Source organism: Solanum verrucosum, unplaced genomic scaffold, assembly GCF_900185275.1.
Source record: "Solanum verrucosum unplaced genomic scaffold, falcon-dt-bn FXZP01000277.1, whole genome shotgun sequence".
Lineage (NCBI taxonomy): Eukaryota > Viridiplantae > Streptophyta > Magnoliopsida > Solanales > Solanaceae > Solanum > Solanum verrucosum.
Window position 1 is genome coordinate 2,888,353 of NW_026019945.1, and position 17,370 is coordinate 2,905,722.

Consider the following 17,370-nt stretch of genomic DNA (forward strand, 5'->3'; position numbering starts at 1 on the left):
CTCAACCTTAAAAGTAAAACTAAATAAAAAATCAAATAAAATTCCATAAAACATACCAAAACACACTTTGAGAATCCTGTCCATTTGCTTTAGGCACTCTTAGCATGACTCGATTCTTCATCAAATAATTAGAAAAGACACTTTTTTATTTGTCTCTCTCCTCACTCTTCTTCTTTTCTCCTTCCTTCCTTCTCCGAAAAGCTAGAGGTTGAGTCTGAAGAGTGAACAAAACCTTGTGCGGATGGAGAGAACCGATAACGCACTTGATTAGAGCTACTTCGTTTGGCTCTCATTCTCTCTGTATCATCGGCCATCAAGTTTATATAGTAAGATTCTGTTTCTCTTTCTGTTCAATAATCAATATCACTGTTTTTGCTTCCGTTAGCTGTGAAATTGATTCGATTTCTATCATTGCATGTTCTACAGAAGTTATTTTGTAATTCGTATTAACCGAATTGGATTTTGCATTGTTTAGCATTTGTAGAAGTATGAGTTATTATTTTTTGGATTGGTTGCTTTTTGATGAGGTTTTGATGTTTGATTTTCAAGCTGAGAATGTTCATCTGGAAGTTATTTTCGTCGATTGATTTTGTTTTTGTGTGGATGAATGTGTGAGTACATTGTTGTGTTAGTTGTAAGTTTTGGTGTGGAAAGTGATGGAATGAAATGCCTGATTTTAATTTGTGACCTAGACGTTTAGTATTGATTCCTTTCATGAATATTGTTTAGGAGTTCGACTCTTAGATCGCAGTGTTTTTCTTTTTTTAGTTCATCGGAATAGACTCAGTTATAGTGTGTCAGCATCTTTTCAGGGGTGATAGTTGTATGCTTAATGTAATCTTCATTAATTTGAGGAAGAATATCAAATTTCGTGAAAGTGGAAATGTCAGACTTGGAATGTGCCTTTTTCGTGATTTACTATTACATTACTTAGTTGCTTTTCTCCTGTCACAACTATTGGTTCTCTGTAGGTTCTGTTATCCGTGAAATGTTGGATTCTATTGTTGTTATGCCATCCAATCTCTGCCATTTTCCTTTATTTTGTGGTTTCTGCTACTCTACAATTTGTTACAAAGCCTTTGATTAATAAGTGATGTTCTCAATATAGTTGCTTCTTTACTTGTTATCAGCGGTTCTTATTTCATCTTATGCTGCAAGGATGAAGATGGAAGCACCTCCTTCAACAATCTTGTTTACTGATGATGATAGCAAGAACCTGGAGCAGTTGCTTGATGTCTTTGGATCTGTTGTCTCTCTCGATGACATTGCTGCAGCTTATTGTAAAGCAGGTCGGGATCCAATTATTGCAGGTGATATACTTGGAGATCAGAAACCTAGCAGCTCCGGAACTACTAACTCTGAGTTAGAAGAAAACATAGAGGATTCTGTGACTCTGACTTCTGAATTTGAGGAAGTAGGGGACTCTGTGATATCGACTTCTGAACCTGTATCTGAGATTGATGCCAAGAGAGCTGGTCCCAGGTCATCAAAGCAAAAAAAGTTATCAGTGTCTATGGGGACTGTCTCAAGCATGATCCCAAAAGACTATCTGACGAATAGGCCACTAATTACAGAAACTTCTACGAGAATCAAGCCACTGAAATTAAGCGCAGATGATTTTTTAACCCCAGATCTAAGGGATGAGAAAGCTCCATTAGGTGCTGCAGCTATGAGTGAAACCCTGCCCAGCAGTGTAGAGGAGTTCCTCTTCAACATGCTCGGAAGTGGATTTTCTCTTGACAGGAGTGTAATTGGAGATGTTGTGGGTGAGCACTTTACTTATGTCTACACTTAGTGTTTGTAAGATTACTTGATAAGTAGTGCTGACACATGGAGTAATGCTACTTATACTTTCAATGACCTGAAATTGTGTCATTTCTTTCTTCACTTCTTTTCATTGATCTTCGAATGAAACTTGCAAAAGTTGGTTAAATGTTTCTTTATAGTCTGTTTTGAGACTTGATTTTGTTAAGTAGAATGCAACTTGAGGATGGTCCACTTGTTCAGTTTGTCTCAGATATCTTTAAATTCTGTTCCTTTTTTTTCTTCCTTATAACTGCATCGTAATTCCTATGAGATAATAATAATAATAAAAAATAGTAATTCCTATGAGCTTATAACTGCATCCTAATTCCTAGGAGCTGTCACAACTTTTGGATAATCTCCTTCCTAATTTGGTGTTGTTGGATATGCAGGTCAATGTGGCTATGATCTGAACAAGGTTAGTGATATCAACTCAACCACTTTGTATACTTTATATGTGTTTTCCGAGGCATCAAGTGCTAACATTATTTTTGGCTCAATTTTATGTTTACATTCAGCATATGCATGTTTGCACTTAACTCTGTATGCTGTTACTCAATAATTGGCACCACATTGTTATATGCTAAGCATATATGTGAAAGTTGCTCTTCTAAGCACCTGCAGATACCATCTAGCCTGCCTATTCTCCGACTCCCTTTAATTATTACCTATGAAATCTTGAAAATAAGTCCTGTGTTTTGTTTGATTTGTGTCCAAACTGTGATCGGCTATACACTTTTCTAGGTCCTTTTCAAAGTTAATCCCGTTGCTGGTTTGGATTTTGTGGCTTAAGTTTAAGAAGTTTTGATGTATGTGGTATGAAGTCCACATTTAACTAGAAAATAAATTATGCTCCATTCTACTTATCTAAATAGCTATTAAGCCTCTATCACAGTTAAAGTAATTACCTCATGTACCTAAAATTAGCTTGTGGATTTAGGAACCGATGAATGAATTTCTTGCTAACTGTGGTTAACTTTCATGGCGAGAAACCACAATGCATGTGTGGAATCATACATAGTTGCCGGAAGGACGAGGCCAGGTTGTTGCTAGACTTGCAGAAGCTTAGTTCTCATGCTAAGCAGAAAAGACAATGCTCGGCTATTGCTGTTTGATCTTCTGATTCTGAATATACCAGCCTGACAACAATTTTTTAGTTCCTGCTTCGGTGCTTCTATCTTTTCGTTTCAGAAATTTTGCATGCATACTAGACATAGATTGGTTTACTTCTCTACACAGATTTATATATCGCTCTAACCTTGCATTTTCATTATATGACACCCCCTTTCCTCTGAATATGCAGAGTATGGATAAGCTGCTAAGTATGTCCGCATCAATTTTGGGAAAGAGTGATGATATTATAAATATAGGCGACAAGAAAGTAAGTTTTCTTTGTATGTCACTTGGTGTTGCTCATATCTGCTGTAAAACTAGATACATCACTTACAAGCGAACAGTTATTTAATGATAGTGATCTTAGTCAGGCAATCTGCTTCCTAGCCACGCTCTTGAAGGAAAATGAGATAGCTTTTTCACAATAAAATTCTAGGAAAGGATAGTGTCTTATCTTTCTCTTCTATTCTCCTTTTCCTCCCCCTTAGCCCATTCACTCCTCACCCAGTTTGTTCTCTCCACCATGCTCACTGTCACCTGACCTGAGAAAAGTCCTAATGGCTGGAGTTACTACTGTACTAAGGATCAGTTTTGCTCTGAGAAAAGGGTTCCACATCTATACAAATCCTCATGGTAGGTTGATATCTTGACAGAACAGCCAAAGACCAGATATGCACTAGAATTTATTTTCAAAAAATAGATTCAAGTTAAATAACCTACTGATGTGACTACAGACAACAAAAATGAGCAGCGTATTCCTTTTGGGAGGTAATTTTGTAAGGGATTCTATTCATAAAAAATAGGTTTCTATGAGGTAACTTCTCTAGAACTGGAAACAGTTTTGGATCTGTACTGATGCAGTCCGCCTAAACTACTTGACATTGCATCTAGCTGTAAAAAGAGCTTACAAGATTAATAATGTTCATTTCATTCACCATATAAATATCCACATTCCTTTGAATTCTAGGAATTACTTTTGTATTTTGTTGGCTACTATACTGCTAAGTTAGGTCAGACCAGATTTCCCCATCTCTGAAATTAAAGGGAATAGATAACCAACCACTCTTCTCCTATCCCTTATTACCTGAGGTGCTGCAGCACTAAGAATTTATTTTTAAAAGTAAGGATCACAAACTATCTTTCAGGCATTATATTTAGACGGCCTTTAAACTAGTCCAGATATTCTGTTTAACCACTTAAACTCAACCTATGACCATTTGAACACCTTGCCTATATTAAAAGTGTCATTCAGCCGCAATTTAAACAAAAAAAGCTGTGTAACTCACACGCATATGATGTGGCAGAAAGACAAATAAAACCATGACATGTGCATATGGACTCAAATAATCATTAAAAAGAACAGAAAAAGCTTAGTTTCTATAACGCACCCCTGCCCACTCAACCCTCCCTTTCCTCTTTCTTCCTCCTTAGAAATTTCCTTCGATCCCCCATTGCTTTCCACCCATTTTTTCTCATTTTTCTCTTTATTCCTTTTGCTTTCAAAAAAAATTCCGCCAGAAGTTTCTGCCCGACTCGAAAAGTATGAAGATTGGCTGAAACTTTTATGGATATTTGTCAGAAAAAATTTATCTCTGGCGAACCTTTTTGTTCATCTATTTAATCTAATATTCTAGTTTAGCATTTGCATAATAATTTATGGACTGGAGTCATGAGAAAAATGATTGTTTATAGAACATGTGGGATATAGCAGAGGTTTATGATGGTTGAAAATGGCGGTCGGGTGGCAGACCACCTGAAAGAGATGAAGAAGGGAGGGGGGGATTTTTATTTGAAAAGAAAAATAAATGAACAAGAGATGAAAGGAAAAAGTTACTTAAAAAATATAAAGTAAAATTTTACAGCACTTACACGCTTAATAGTAAGTGCACACCACTTTTGTGCCAGATTAGCGTAATGTGTTCAATAGATATACTTCAACTGAAACTAGGTTCTGTTGAAGGGGCTAAGTGGAATATCTAGACTATTAGGGGGCTATCTATGTATTACACCTATCTTTAATGGTAATTCTATAATAGTTCCATATGCAATTAAAAATTGTTTAAATCACATAAAATAATTTCCTTACTTACTATGCTTTCTCTAATTTGATATAACAGTCTGTGGGGAGTTCAGATTGTGCATCAGTTGCATCAAAAGAGACATCTTCAATGACAGATCCAGCCATCCGGTACTTTGTCCTCCAGAAACTATAATTTTAGTGTCCAGGAAGTACTCTTTTTTTTTTTTGGTTAAACTGATTTCGTAGATTTTCAAGGTGTTGTTATGGATTGACGGTCATCCTTCTATTTTTGCTGATGCAGTTCCAAAGCAAATGAGAAGACTAAAAATGGGCTCAACTTATCTATGAAGGAGCAGGAAAGGTATGAGATTCAAAAGGAAGTTCTGCATGCATTGTTTGATGTACCTGCAACTTCAAGATATGATGATGTGGATGAAGTGATTCGTCCGGTGAAGGAAGTTGGGAAGTCTAGTCGATTAAATCTCGTTGTAGATAAACCATTACAGGAGACTTTAGAACGCCAGATTCTTATCAGGACACCACAAAGTGATGCAAAAAGTAAGCAGCACCAACTGCTTATTACTTGTGTTGGACAGATGAAAAGTGTTTATGGTAACATTTGGCTTTTTTTAAAGGTTTCATATCTTCTTTTTAATTGCCCTTTTTTTCTATTGATTTTGTACTCTTGTATGGCAAGATTTATTTTTTCAGTTGAATCTGCCATTGGCAGCCAGAAACTGGAGAATTCTTTTTTCTCTCTTTCTTTTCTTAATCGTATAAGTTCTATATGTTGGAGCAAGTAAGAAATAGAAAAAATGCTCCCCCTTTTCATGGTTCGTCTTTTTCTTGAGGTACCTTGAGCTTTATTCTATGGAAGTGAAATTACCATTTAACTTAACTGGACCAATAAAGACATCCATTCGTATCGAACCATATGGATGCCGGCCTGGAACAAGTGCAAGTATACTCCTGTCTTAGGTATACACTTCCAAAATTCCCTTGGAAACAGAGACTTAAACCTCAAAGTGTCCTGTTCATTCACAGAAAAGATATTAGAATATTATATGTACTGGTGAAAAAAACAACATACCCAGTGTAAATCCCACTAGTGGGGTCTGGGAAGGGTAGGATGTATGCAAATATTGAATTTCTGCATGGATATTCGTAGCTATTCAGTACTCCTTTAGGATAGCTATTTTGCTTCATTTTCTCATGTAAACACCTCTTGAACTTCAATTTTAGATGGTGAGGAGGATGAAGAAAGCTACGAAGTTCTTCGGAAAGCTGTAAAGGAGTACTGGATTACAATGAAAGAGTACTATAACGCGGTGAGTCATGGAAACCTCTCTTCTACTGTTTCATGATCTGAATACCATTAAGATGCTTCATTCTGTGTCGAGCGAGAAGAAGAAAGTTTAGTATGTTAAATCACGACTGGTATTACAAACTTAAATTGTTTTTCAGGCTTCTGAAGCATTTTCCAAAGGAGATCATGATAAGGCACGCAAATTCCTGGAAGAGGTAGGGTGTTTGTTCCTTTATGTAGAGTGTCCTTCACTGTTTGTATTTGAAAATATTAGTGAAGAAATAACTGGCCTCTCTAGTCTCTATGAGATATTCTACTGATTGGTATCGGCTGGTCAGAGGTAGGGTGTTTGTTCCTTTATGTAGAGTGTCCTTCACTGTTTGTATTTGAAAATATTAGTGAAGAAATAACTGGCCTCTCTAGTCTCTATGAGATATTCTACTGATTGGTATCGGCTGAGTAGGTGGTGTAGAGTTACTATCTTAGCTCCGTTAAGTGGTCAAAGTCTGAGCATTTCGTCAACTTCCTTCAAAGTATCCTAATATTTTACTTGCTTCTTGCTTTACACCTATCAAGGGAGGTTTTAGCTTCAAGTTAGCATACAAACACCGTAAAAAGCAAAAAGTAACATGCCAGGTTCAATTTCTTAATATTCATCGACAACTTTCACTTCTAGCACAATGGAAGAGAAAATACTCATAACATCACCTATCACGGGAAAAAGAAGAAAATAAGCTCCAAATTCATGCTGGGTATAATGTCCAATTTGTGCAAACTGTTCTCTTCCCATAAAGTTGACCTTGCCTTGGCTGATCCACTTGTTTAAATTTTCATTATGGTGGTGTGCTGGCATTTTACTCATAATCTTCTCACGAAACAGGGACAATTTTTCATGACGAAGGCACAAGTGACGGATGAACAATCCTCTCAAAAGCTTCTTGAAACCAGGTTAGGCAGAAATCTGGCTTCCTTTCTCTTTTCTTTCTCTACTCATGTATGTTGCTTACAGGGCTTGTATTTACCCAATACTCCAACCTTAGTTGCAGTTCCAGCAAAGAAATTGTGACACTCGACCTTCACGATTTGGAGCCAAAGGATGCAGTGCGCTTACTAAAACTTCAGTTGACTTCTCTTTGTGGATTCTCGTGTAGGTTATCGTCATTACAGGACTTCGTCAATTGTTTTTATATAAAAATGACATTGATATCTTTCCTTCTATCAGCTATTCAATATCTCAAAATCTTAGTTGGGATCACTGCTGAAGAAGCCAAAGGTCCCCGGAAGCGTCTGGTATGACTTGTTTCTTCTTCTTTTTTTGGTGCTGATATGTTTGAATAATTTGGTCTATCTACTGCTGTTTTTCTCACGGGTATATGTTACTGACAATTGGAAAATTGTAATCTACAATTTTTTGGGGCAACACTGTAAATATTACTATTGACAAACCAAATCAGCATAGAATACAAGCCTAAGAGCACCTAGCCATTTCCACCTCTTATGAAGGTAAAGATGATCATAGGCCTCAAAAACGAGTCTAGTTACATGTATATTCTCTGTTTAAGCCCCCTAGATCTATCCAACTTCTTCTGTATATAAGGTAGACTTAATCTATCTATTAACTCCTTACTCTGTGTAATTGCCCTCTCTGTATGTACAGTTTGTCCCTTGAACAGGTTCCAATTCTGGGCCCTCTTAGTGTAATTGACCATTGCCCCCCACACAGCAGCTACTATCTTCTTCTGGATTAACTTCCAATGCTTCCTTCTAATGATTATTAGCACTTGCTTCACATTGCCAGTCTGAATAATGATGCCCATCCACTGTACCATTGCCTCCCTTACATTTTTAAACCAGTCACACTCAAAAAACAGATTCTGAGATGTCTCCATATCAGCAGATCCACAAAGACAGCAGTGCAGGTCATCCACCTGAATGTTTAGCTGAAGAAGTCTCCTTTTCTGCTAGCTAAAAATAAACCTGTGTTTTGGTTGTGCAACATTGTTTTATCTCTGTTCTGCAGTGTCCATTTTCCTTTGTTCCCCTGCAATGTCATGTAGCTTCTAGAGAATGGAGATTGAGTACCTTCCTCCAGGTGTAGGATTATATCTCCCTGGGTATACCAAGCCCAAACTGTGGAATCATCCTTCATGTCACCCTTAGTGAGTCCTTATCCACCACCAATTGCCATAACAGTTCCCTACTTATGCAAGATTCCAGATTCTGCATCCCTTGATATTAAAGCCTCCATTACCCGTAGGTACACAAACTGTATCCCAAGCTACAAGGCTCACTTTTCTCTTTTCTTCATTGCCCCCATAGGAACATCCTACATCTTCTATCAACCTCTTTCAACACACTCTGGGGCAGTATAAACACGATACCCCAGAAGTTATGAATGGAGAACACAGCAACAAGTGAATCACTTGTAATCTTCCAGCGTAGGACAATTGCTTAGAATACCCTGTACTAGTTTTATCTGATATCTTATCAATCAGAGTGGCAGGATCTACAAATTACACGGTATGACACCTTTAAACAATCTAGATAGATGGTTCAGAAAATTTGGCCTTGGAAGTCTAAACAATTCTTTCCAGATTGGTAACTCAAGAAGATAATAGAACCTTAAATCTGACATGTGGGAAGTTTAAGTGCAATTAAACTGGAGTCCAGTTTATCTTTTCACCTCTAAAATATGAAAGTGGAAATTCCATCTACATCTTTCATAAATGTGAAAACCACAATGTTCTGACGTCGAAACACTGCTGAATGGACAGTATTTAACTATACAGCCGAGCACCTTCTAGAACTGTACTAGAGGTGTCAGTTAGTTAGTTTATGATCCTTGTAACCAATCATAGTATTATTAGTTACGAAAATTAATGTGATATCCAAATTGTTTCTTTTGTCTAGGAAATAAATACTATATTATATAATCTATTTCAAAATGTACATATAAGAAACAATTGTGGTTTAGGGAATGTTTTAGTGTTGACTCTTCTCATTTTCATTATTTTGATCACGAATATTCTCTGTATAGGACTTTGGATAAGTTAGGGTTGAGACTTTCTCCCTAGCTGTAGGATTAAGAAAAAATTCTTTCCTCCCATGCTGTAGGATTAAAAAAAAAATCTTTATGAACTTATTCGATCTCTGTTGTTTCATATCCCAGATAATATGTCCAATTGAATTATTTTTCTCCATTCTATGTCTATTACATCTCATTTCTTTAGCTACTTGAATCGACATTGGACAAACAGAAGTATGAGACAGATATTTGTAAACAGGTACTTAAATTTTTGGAGAGGGATTCCATACCATGGACGGAGGAAGAAAATGGCACAGTGCTTGTGATAAGAGTGGATGTTATAGATCCGAGGAAAATGACTTTTGCTAAAAAATCAACTGCCAGAGTCCGATAAATATATCACTGAATAGATAATTGATCTAAAGCATGAATTTTGTATCAACTTGGATCTTGTGAAATGCTTCTGCATTTTTCATTACCACGAGGAACAACCTTGGCCTTGCTGCCAAAAAGACTTGTATTTGATCCTTTAATTTTTCTTCTTAATTCTCAAGCCGCTGAGCAAGTTTTGCTTAGGCACCGATTTACTTGGTAAAGACTAATACTTTGCAAATTGATTTTAAGAAGTACAGTAGATGAAACATACAATGGCTTTGATTTACCTATGCATGTTGCTTTCTGTTTCCAACTTAGAATGTACTGTACTTGTATAGTTGTGCTCCATGATAGTTTGCAACTTGTATTAAAGTGGATTACAGTTCCACATTGGTTGGGAATGAATTGGTGGTTTACTAATATGGACTTGGGTAAACCTCCCCTCACGAGCTAGTTTTTGGAATTGAGTTAGTCCAAGTGTCGAATCTTTACATGGTATCAGATTCAAATTCTTGTTTGGGCTCCCAGTCCACGTTCCTATTAGGCCTGGACGTAGTGGGTGTTAGAGTGGATTACATTCTCACATTGGTTGGGGAATGAACAACAATCCAAAATTGCATGTTATAGTGCCAAAGCAAACTCGTGATTGACAAAATGTGGACACTCGATCTAATTTAGAATTAAATTTATTTACATGTAAAGATACAAACTCTATCAAAAATAACTAAAACCAAGTTTAGAAAAAGAACCGACAAAAAACACAGAATAAATTGAAGTGATCATCCATTCATTAACACTTGAAATAATAATAATTCAAGCTAATGCATGAGATATCATTGATCACTGTGTAAGCCTTTGCATCTCAGTTTGGTCATTCAATGTCGCGAGGAGAAGCGGAGGGGCGTATTGAGCAGTTCCCTGATGCTCCTCTGAATCTTGACAAAATGAAAGTATTATAGTATCAATTGACATCTCCACAACTGCAAAGAAGAGAGTTGCCACGACGTATCCAAGAAACCAGCACACCTGCATTAGAAACAGGAATCAAGTAAGACTCAAAGAAGTTTCGTTATCCAACTTCAAAACTCATAGTGGATAGCTTCCAAACCGCTTGGCCAAACAGACTCTTAGATGTCCTTTCTCAAAGTTCATCTCAAAGACTTAAAACTCCAGGAGTTGGTTAAGTGGCATTTTCTTGCTACTAAGCATTCAATTCTGGTAATCCTACAATTGTCAGTTGAGTAAGCAGTTGTACATTGTCCCGCGATTGCTAGAGCTTGGAACTCTCCAATCCTCACAGTTATCAATCTATGTACTCAAGCTACAGAACCTCATGCATGAATCTTTACAAGTGAATCATGTTCCTCAAAAGCTATCAAGCTACAAAACCTCGTGCACGTCCTTCAAGTCAAAACAGAGTGTCCACGTTTATGGAAACACACTCAGTTGAACCTCTTAGTCATCACCGTAAGTACTCATCAAGTGAAATCTTCAAACACTTTTACTAAATGATACTACGGAAGTTCACATATATAGGTCTTCACTCTCTCTATATTTCTCTATGTTGCATCATTTAAAGTGGTAACAGAAACTCCTCAAAGGATCTGAGCTATTTCTTAGATCTTATTTTGTGAAATTGATAGTTGCATCTGCTTAAATGAAAAATCCATCCAAAAGAATTAGACTTACCAGCACCGGGAATATTGGAGATGAGATCTTGTTATGTCCAATGTTGTATTTGTGAGTATCCAACATGAGAAAAGCAAAAAGTGCACTTGCAAGACTGACAGACAGCTTCCCAAGAAAGAGAATAACATCACCAATGACGTTCACCTTCCCAATCCGAAGAATGTTACTGATAATGAGATCAGTTGCAATCTCAGAAGACTTGAAAAAGCCTTTTCCTGTTATTGCTATCTGCAAAGCATCACAAACACCATCATTTCTGATGCTGTAAAGATAATCGCTATAAATCTAGATCATGTGTAACAATGATGGCATGTTCTCGTTAATTCAGAACGTTGAATTAATGAGAAGTTGAGGAACATTGAATGGGATTGCAACATTTTGTACTCTTACCAAGATGTAAGCATTACGATTCACAGATTTGATGGTCCAACCAACACACCGCAGGAGACACTGTGAGGAATTATATACCATTCTTCCAAACCAACTTTCTGGTGCAGAGTTAGTAACTTTAAGTTTACGCCGGAGTGCTTCAAGTATAAACCTGATAGACTCTATAAATGAAACAATCAGAGAACCAAGAGCAACAGATCCAATGCTGTAACGTAAAAGCCGCTTCATAGAGGAGAGCACTGGGAGAAATGAAATTTCTGGCTGCACTTGGAAAAGTAAACTGATCAGTCACAAGTACATAACCAAAATACTCTGTAAAATCAGGAAATTTTTCGTCTCAAAAATATATGAAATGGACTGCCGAAGCTTTTTAGAAAGTAACAGCAATTGCAAAATGAGAGGAGGATGTATACTCACCGATGTTCCACCTCGAGCCCAATAGTATGTAGCGACAGAGCCTGCAATGACTGTTGCAGAGCTTGCCACAAAAAACTGAGTGGCCCAATAGCCTCCAAACAAATGGAAAAAAATTGCAACAGCAATATGAGAAGTATACTGGATGCTGTAACCACAGCATCGATCACAGCTCACCCTTTTTAATTTAAGATCATAAGCACAGCAGTTGGTGTTGCAATCATTCTGGACAACGCGTCCAGAACTAAAAAGGTGAAGAGCAGCTGAAAACCAAAACATGTAGAAGATTGCTAGGATAGCATACGGAATGATGGGGAAAATTATTAATGCTTGTACTTCTCCAATGACCTTAGCAGCTACCTGCAATTAAGATTATCATTCATAATCTCAGGTTTTAAGTAAATATATCTAGAGATAAGAAGCTTTATACTCTATCCATAAGGCTCAGAAAGGTGGAGAGATGGACTTACCTTCAGGACTGAAGTAGCCATAAGGATACGTCGCACTATAGCGATGGATGACAAGACCGAAATAATCATTACAGCAGTCATCACAACAGCAGCAGCATGGAGATGACTTATTTCCTACCAAGCAGATAATCTGATTTAACGGTACAGCAAACTAAAAGCAAACTATTACATAGAGAATAATGAAACTGAAAAGGCAAGCATACCCTTGCAAATACATGATAATACGGATCATGTTCACCAATGATGGGGGAGATAGAGTCGTTCCCTATCCATCCAGCTGGACAGGAAAGAGGAATAATTTTGTTAGTATACGCAATGGAAATATATGATGTTCAATTACACAACAAACATAAGATATAATGCAGGACTATGATGAAATCTTCACGTACTGTAGGAAAAACAAAATGAAGGATCTTTGCATAAGACAGAAAGACTTGAGCTTTATCAAAAAGAAAGAAAGGATTACATCAGGAAAAGTATCTATCTTGGTGAATGGGCGCAAAAGAGTGAAGCATACATAAACAATAGGCATCTTGTTGGCCTTTTTACTAATTTTTGTTTGATAAATGTGGTGTTTGCGCTAGCTTTTGTGCACCTCGACTAACTCCATGGAGAATGGAAAATGTAAGAAAAAGGAAAGAAGTTATGTTTCCCATGAATCACTCTTAGTACATAGGTCATCTAGTTTTCTTCAACCTCAGGGAAGGGGGTGTGAAAAATAAAAAAGCCAGAATCACAAATACTAACAGTGCTACGAGACTATTGGACATAGAACTAATAATAGAAAGTATAAAGTTATCTCAATTACAACTTGGACATAGAACTGAAAATTGACATGAATACAATTACTACGTAACGACAAAGGGAAAACACTAGGGAACAGTGCCTAACCTTTCAGATAGTAGAACATTGTGACTGAAACTATGAGGCCATTAAAGAGGACGACAGTTATCCAAGGCATTGCAGCCACAAAGTGACGAATCATCAAAAGCCATATCACTGATAGAAAAACTGGCAAAATTCCTCCACAAACAATCAAAACTCCCCATGACTTGCCAACATCAGCTACATATCTCTGAAAATGTAACTCATATGTGAATTTCAAACTCTTAAATAAAGAATGTGATACCATAGAGAATACAATTAAGGCACATTGTTATAATATGTGTTACTTTTAGTATTTCAGTGTTCTCTTGTTTTAGTCATCGTTAGACCATTGACACACAAGTCAAATGAAACACATTTGTTATTTATGAAAATGAGTTACACTTTTACCGTTTGAATTAAAGAATTCGCAAAATTTGTGGATATGAAAAGCAATTTTTTTTACATGTGGTTATGTATCCTGATGCAGTTCCAAGAGAAAATGTTATCTACAGCCAACCAAACAAGCAATCTACAACTATACTATTGAGTGTCTCATTTTCTCCCGGCAAGTTTCAATGAAAACATTCTAGCTGTGTACTTTACAAGCAAAACAAGAGAAGTGTTAAGTCACTCAACCTTTAAGACCAAAGATCGAGAGTTAATTAAGCCATGGATAGACTTATCAACTGCGATGTCCTCAACAATGTTTACACCACCCATCTCCCTCCAATGCCGCAAAGATACATTTGATGCACGGGCAATAAGCTGACAACTCCAATAAACTGTCACAAAAGGTTAGGATATTGAAAAAGAAATTAAACATCTCAAAACACTTGAACTTCCAACAGATAGAGAAAGGGAGGGGGGGGGGGGGAGTATGTTCCATTTTATCAGGTGGGGGAGCTGAAATCATCAAAAAGGACCTTTAATTAAGCTGGTTCCCAAATCAATAAAAAGTACTCAGCAAACAATGTGATTGACTGTGATTGGTCCAAAGGACGGGTCACAGACGGATTTCTCGGTTATAAAAAAAAAAAAAAAAAAAAACAGTGTGATTGACATATCATGCCGCAAATGATACTTTCACTTACCATTAACACTTGGAAATATGACAGGGTAGCAGGGACCTTGAAGCTGAAGTGAAGTGTTCCTTAGGTCTGGAGTAAGGTCCGCAAAATAATCATAATTTCTATCGATCCAGTCATCTACTGACAGACGAACCTCACCTTCTGGATAGTCACACACCCAATTTAGAGAATCTTCAGATGGGATAGGGCAGTCCATCAAGCAAATAGTTCTAGCATTAGAAAGTTTGGCCTGATTATCCTTTGAACCACTTTCATAAACTTGATTTGGGTTCACCCAGTATCTGAGTTCCAATTCACGAAGATCAGGATCGGCATGTCTATCACCACAAACATTGCCTTTATAGTCCAGCCCATATGTTAGCCTGATAAGCCAAAACAGATGCATCAGCAATACAACAAATGAGTGAACAAGTATATCCATTGAAAAAGGGAAGATCTTTTTTCTTTTTTCGCATGAACAAGCTGAAAAGCTCGTATAATATAATTCCATTTAGTGAAAAAGAACCCTTCACAGTAGTGTAACCAGAATTTTGAATGATATCATTGAAGACATATTATCAAAAAGAATTTCTACATGTTTAGCCATGAAAGGATGAATCAGGCCATATGTAAGGGGCTAGATGCAAAACATTCTTGAGTTGATTTCGCATATAGTCACTCAACTAATAATTATTATCTCGGAACGTCACTTTCTTTGTTGAAGAAAATTGAAGTCTAAGAAGAAAGGTGTATTCTTTATGAGATAATAACAATTAGTTGAGTGACTATCTGAGTAATCAACCCTCTTAAGTAAATATAAGTATGTTTTCTCTAAAAACTTGTCACACAATTCCTTGTTTCCAAACAAGGAGTTCACATATCCATACCAATCTTTAACTTATAACATTGGCCATAAAATCAGGTTCTTTTAATGACAATCTCAACAACAAAGAGCCAAAAAAGAACATTCTTTACAACTTGTGGCAACACTTGTGCATTTTTCCACACCCTTCAGAAGGTTAGGTCTTAAAGAAGATAACTTTGTACCTCAGCTAGACAAAAACAAAGCAACATCTAAAATTTACATTCAGCCAAAACAACAAAATACTAACCTTTCAAAGAAAAGTAAATCAAACCCACATTAACTACCACAAGATATGAACAAAAAAGAACATCTCACACAAAACACATTAAACTAACAGATCAAAATGCCAAAAACAGCACAGACACACTTAGGGTATGCAAAAACAGCAAAAAAGATGGCAACTTTTTCATTTCTTGATATATTTTTTTTACCTCAATGGGTTTCCTTGGTTGAATCCAAAGCTGGAATTAACAATCATAGCAACCCAAAAAGCAATAAAGATAACAAGAAACACTACATCTCTACATTTCCTGTTGTGTTTGATAATTCCATCCCCTTTTCCAGCTACCCCACCATCACTTGAAGGGTACTTCCCTATTACAGCCCCTAAAGGTCCTCTCATTTCCACTACACCTAAATCTCTACAAAAATTCTTCAAATCTTGAAAATGAAGTAGAAAAAAGGGTTCATAAAAATGGGATTTTTTTTTGCAGAAAAGATGAAAAGGAAGTGAAGAGTGTGAAGAAAGAAGCAAAAAAGGAGTGTGAAAAAGGGACAGGGGTTTATGGGAATATGTTTCTGCTAATTCAGTAATTAGTCCCACTAGTTCTGATTAAAAATGTTTACTTTTTTTTTTAATGTAAAGTTTTATTTAGTGTTAAGACAAAGATTGTATTGGATATTTTTTTAAGGGTAAGAGGACAGAATCTAATGACAAAGTGCCAACAGGTGAAAGTGGACTGGTTTTGAGCTTCATTTTTCTTTCTTTTTTTCTTTTTTTTTTCTTGCAAAAGTTTAGAAATACCCTTGTAGGTTTGTATAATACAAGAATTGCCCCTCAAGATATCTTAAGTTATTGATAAGATATGTTAGCATTTAGCAACAAGTTCAAAATTTAAAGTTTATGAGCATTTACTACAGTTTCAAGTTTAATAATTACGATCTGAATAAGAGCTATGAAGTTTATGTAAAAATTCATTAATCAACTATCTAGATCTGTCCCTGTGTGTGGATGCAAAACTGTAGCAAATTATATTTTTTTTGCAAAAATTATACTACCATAGAATAGTTTCATTTTAAATTGGAAAATAACTTAAATAAACATGAGAATGTTTATAGGAAATAACTAATAAGGAGCTAGTATTGACCAATAATCTATAGATTCTTGTAATAACTTAGATTGATTAATAATTTTAACTTTAAAAGAAGAATGATTATTTATGGAAATAAATTTAGTTTTTCTGTAAAAATAGGTAGTACAACCCATTTTTAATGAAAGAAAATATGAATAGGGAAATAAACTATGAGATGAGTTTTTTTAAAAAAAAATTAAGAAAAGCTTTCACTTTTTCCAAGAATAGATCATATAGTAACATTTTTAGTTTAATAATAAAAAAGAGGATATTCACTGCAAAAATCTGGACTTTTATATGTAGGCGTCCGACAATAAAAACTGTTAGGAAAAGATAGATTATAACGTGGGATTATAATATGAGATTAAATAATAATGATATTTTTAATATATGTATTTTTCATCATAGTTGTTTGTTCTATTGAATTAAAAATAAGATATACAGAATGTAATAATATAAAACATATGTTTGTTTACATATAATAGATAAAAAAAATTACAATTTAATCTTTGTTCTTTAAAAAGATTTAGAAGAACAGCTTTCGAAAAGGGTATTTTTATCAAATTATTTTATTTCGGAAATTTCAAATTATGATTTCACGTTAAATTTTATAT

General features: G+C 35.9%; 2 protein-coding genes across 3 annotated transcripts; one reads left to right on the forward strand and one right to left on the reverse strand.

Moving 5' to 3' along the window:
• The first annotated feature begins 142 nt into the window (after window positions 1-142).
• On the forward strand, window positions 143-9,813 carry LOC125839943 (putative nuclear RNA export factor SDE5). Of its 2 annotated transcripts, none has more exons than XM_049518908.1 (12): window positions 143-326; window positions 1,131-1,766; window positions 2,196-2,221; window positions 3,107-3,184; window positions 5,034-5,104; window positions 5,238-5,494; window positions 6,179-6,264; window positions 6,401-6,457; window positions 7,123-7,190; window positions 7,283-7,389; window positions 7,465-7,532; window positions 9,527-9,813. In XM_049518908.1, exons 2-12 carry the CDS (start codon window positions 1,160-1,162, stop codon window positions 9,659-9,661), a joined length of 1,560 nt encoding a protein of 519 aa, XP_049374865.1. In that variant the 5' UTR covers window positions 143-326; window positions 1,131-1,159; the 3' UTR covers window positions 9,662-9,813. The 2 variants fall into 2 exon arrangements, with proteins under 2 accessions (XP_049374865.1, XP_049374873.1); XM_049518916.1 differs by having other exon boundaries at window positions 148-326; window positions 7,289-7,389.
• A 475-nt stretch (window positions 9,814-10,288) lies between these two features.
• LOC125840384 (choline transporter protein 1) lies at window positions 10,289-16,249 on the reverse strand. Its single transcript, XM_049519357.1, has 10 exons — window positions 15,836-16,249; window positions 14,564-14,922; window positions 14,109-14,254; window positions 13,497-13,680; window positions 12,809-12,882; window positions 12,606-12,719; window positions 12,139-12,495; window positions 11,722-11,982; window positions 11,332-11,559; window positions 10,289-10,668 (listed from the first exon to the last, which is right to left on the reverse strand). Exons 1-10 carry the CDS (start codon window positions 16,024-16,026, stop codon window positions 10,483-10,485), a joined length of 2,100 nt encoding a protein of 699 aa, XP_049375314.1. The 5' UTR covers window positions 16,027-16,249; the 3' UTR covers window positions 10,289-10,482.
• Between the last annotated feature and the right edge of the window lie 1,121 nt (window positions 16,250-17,370).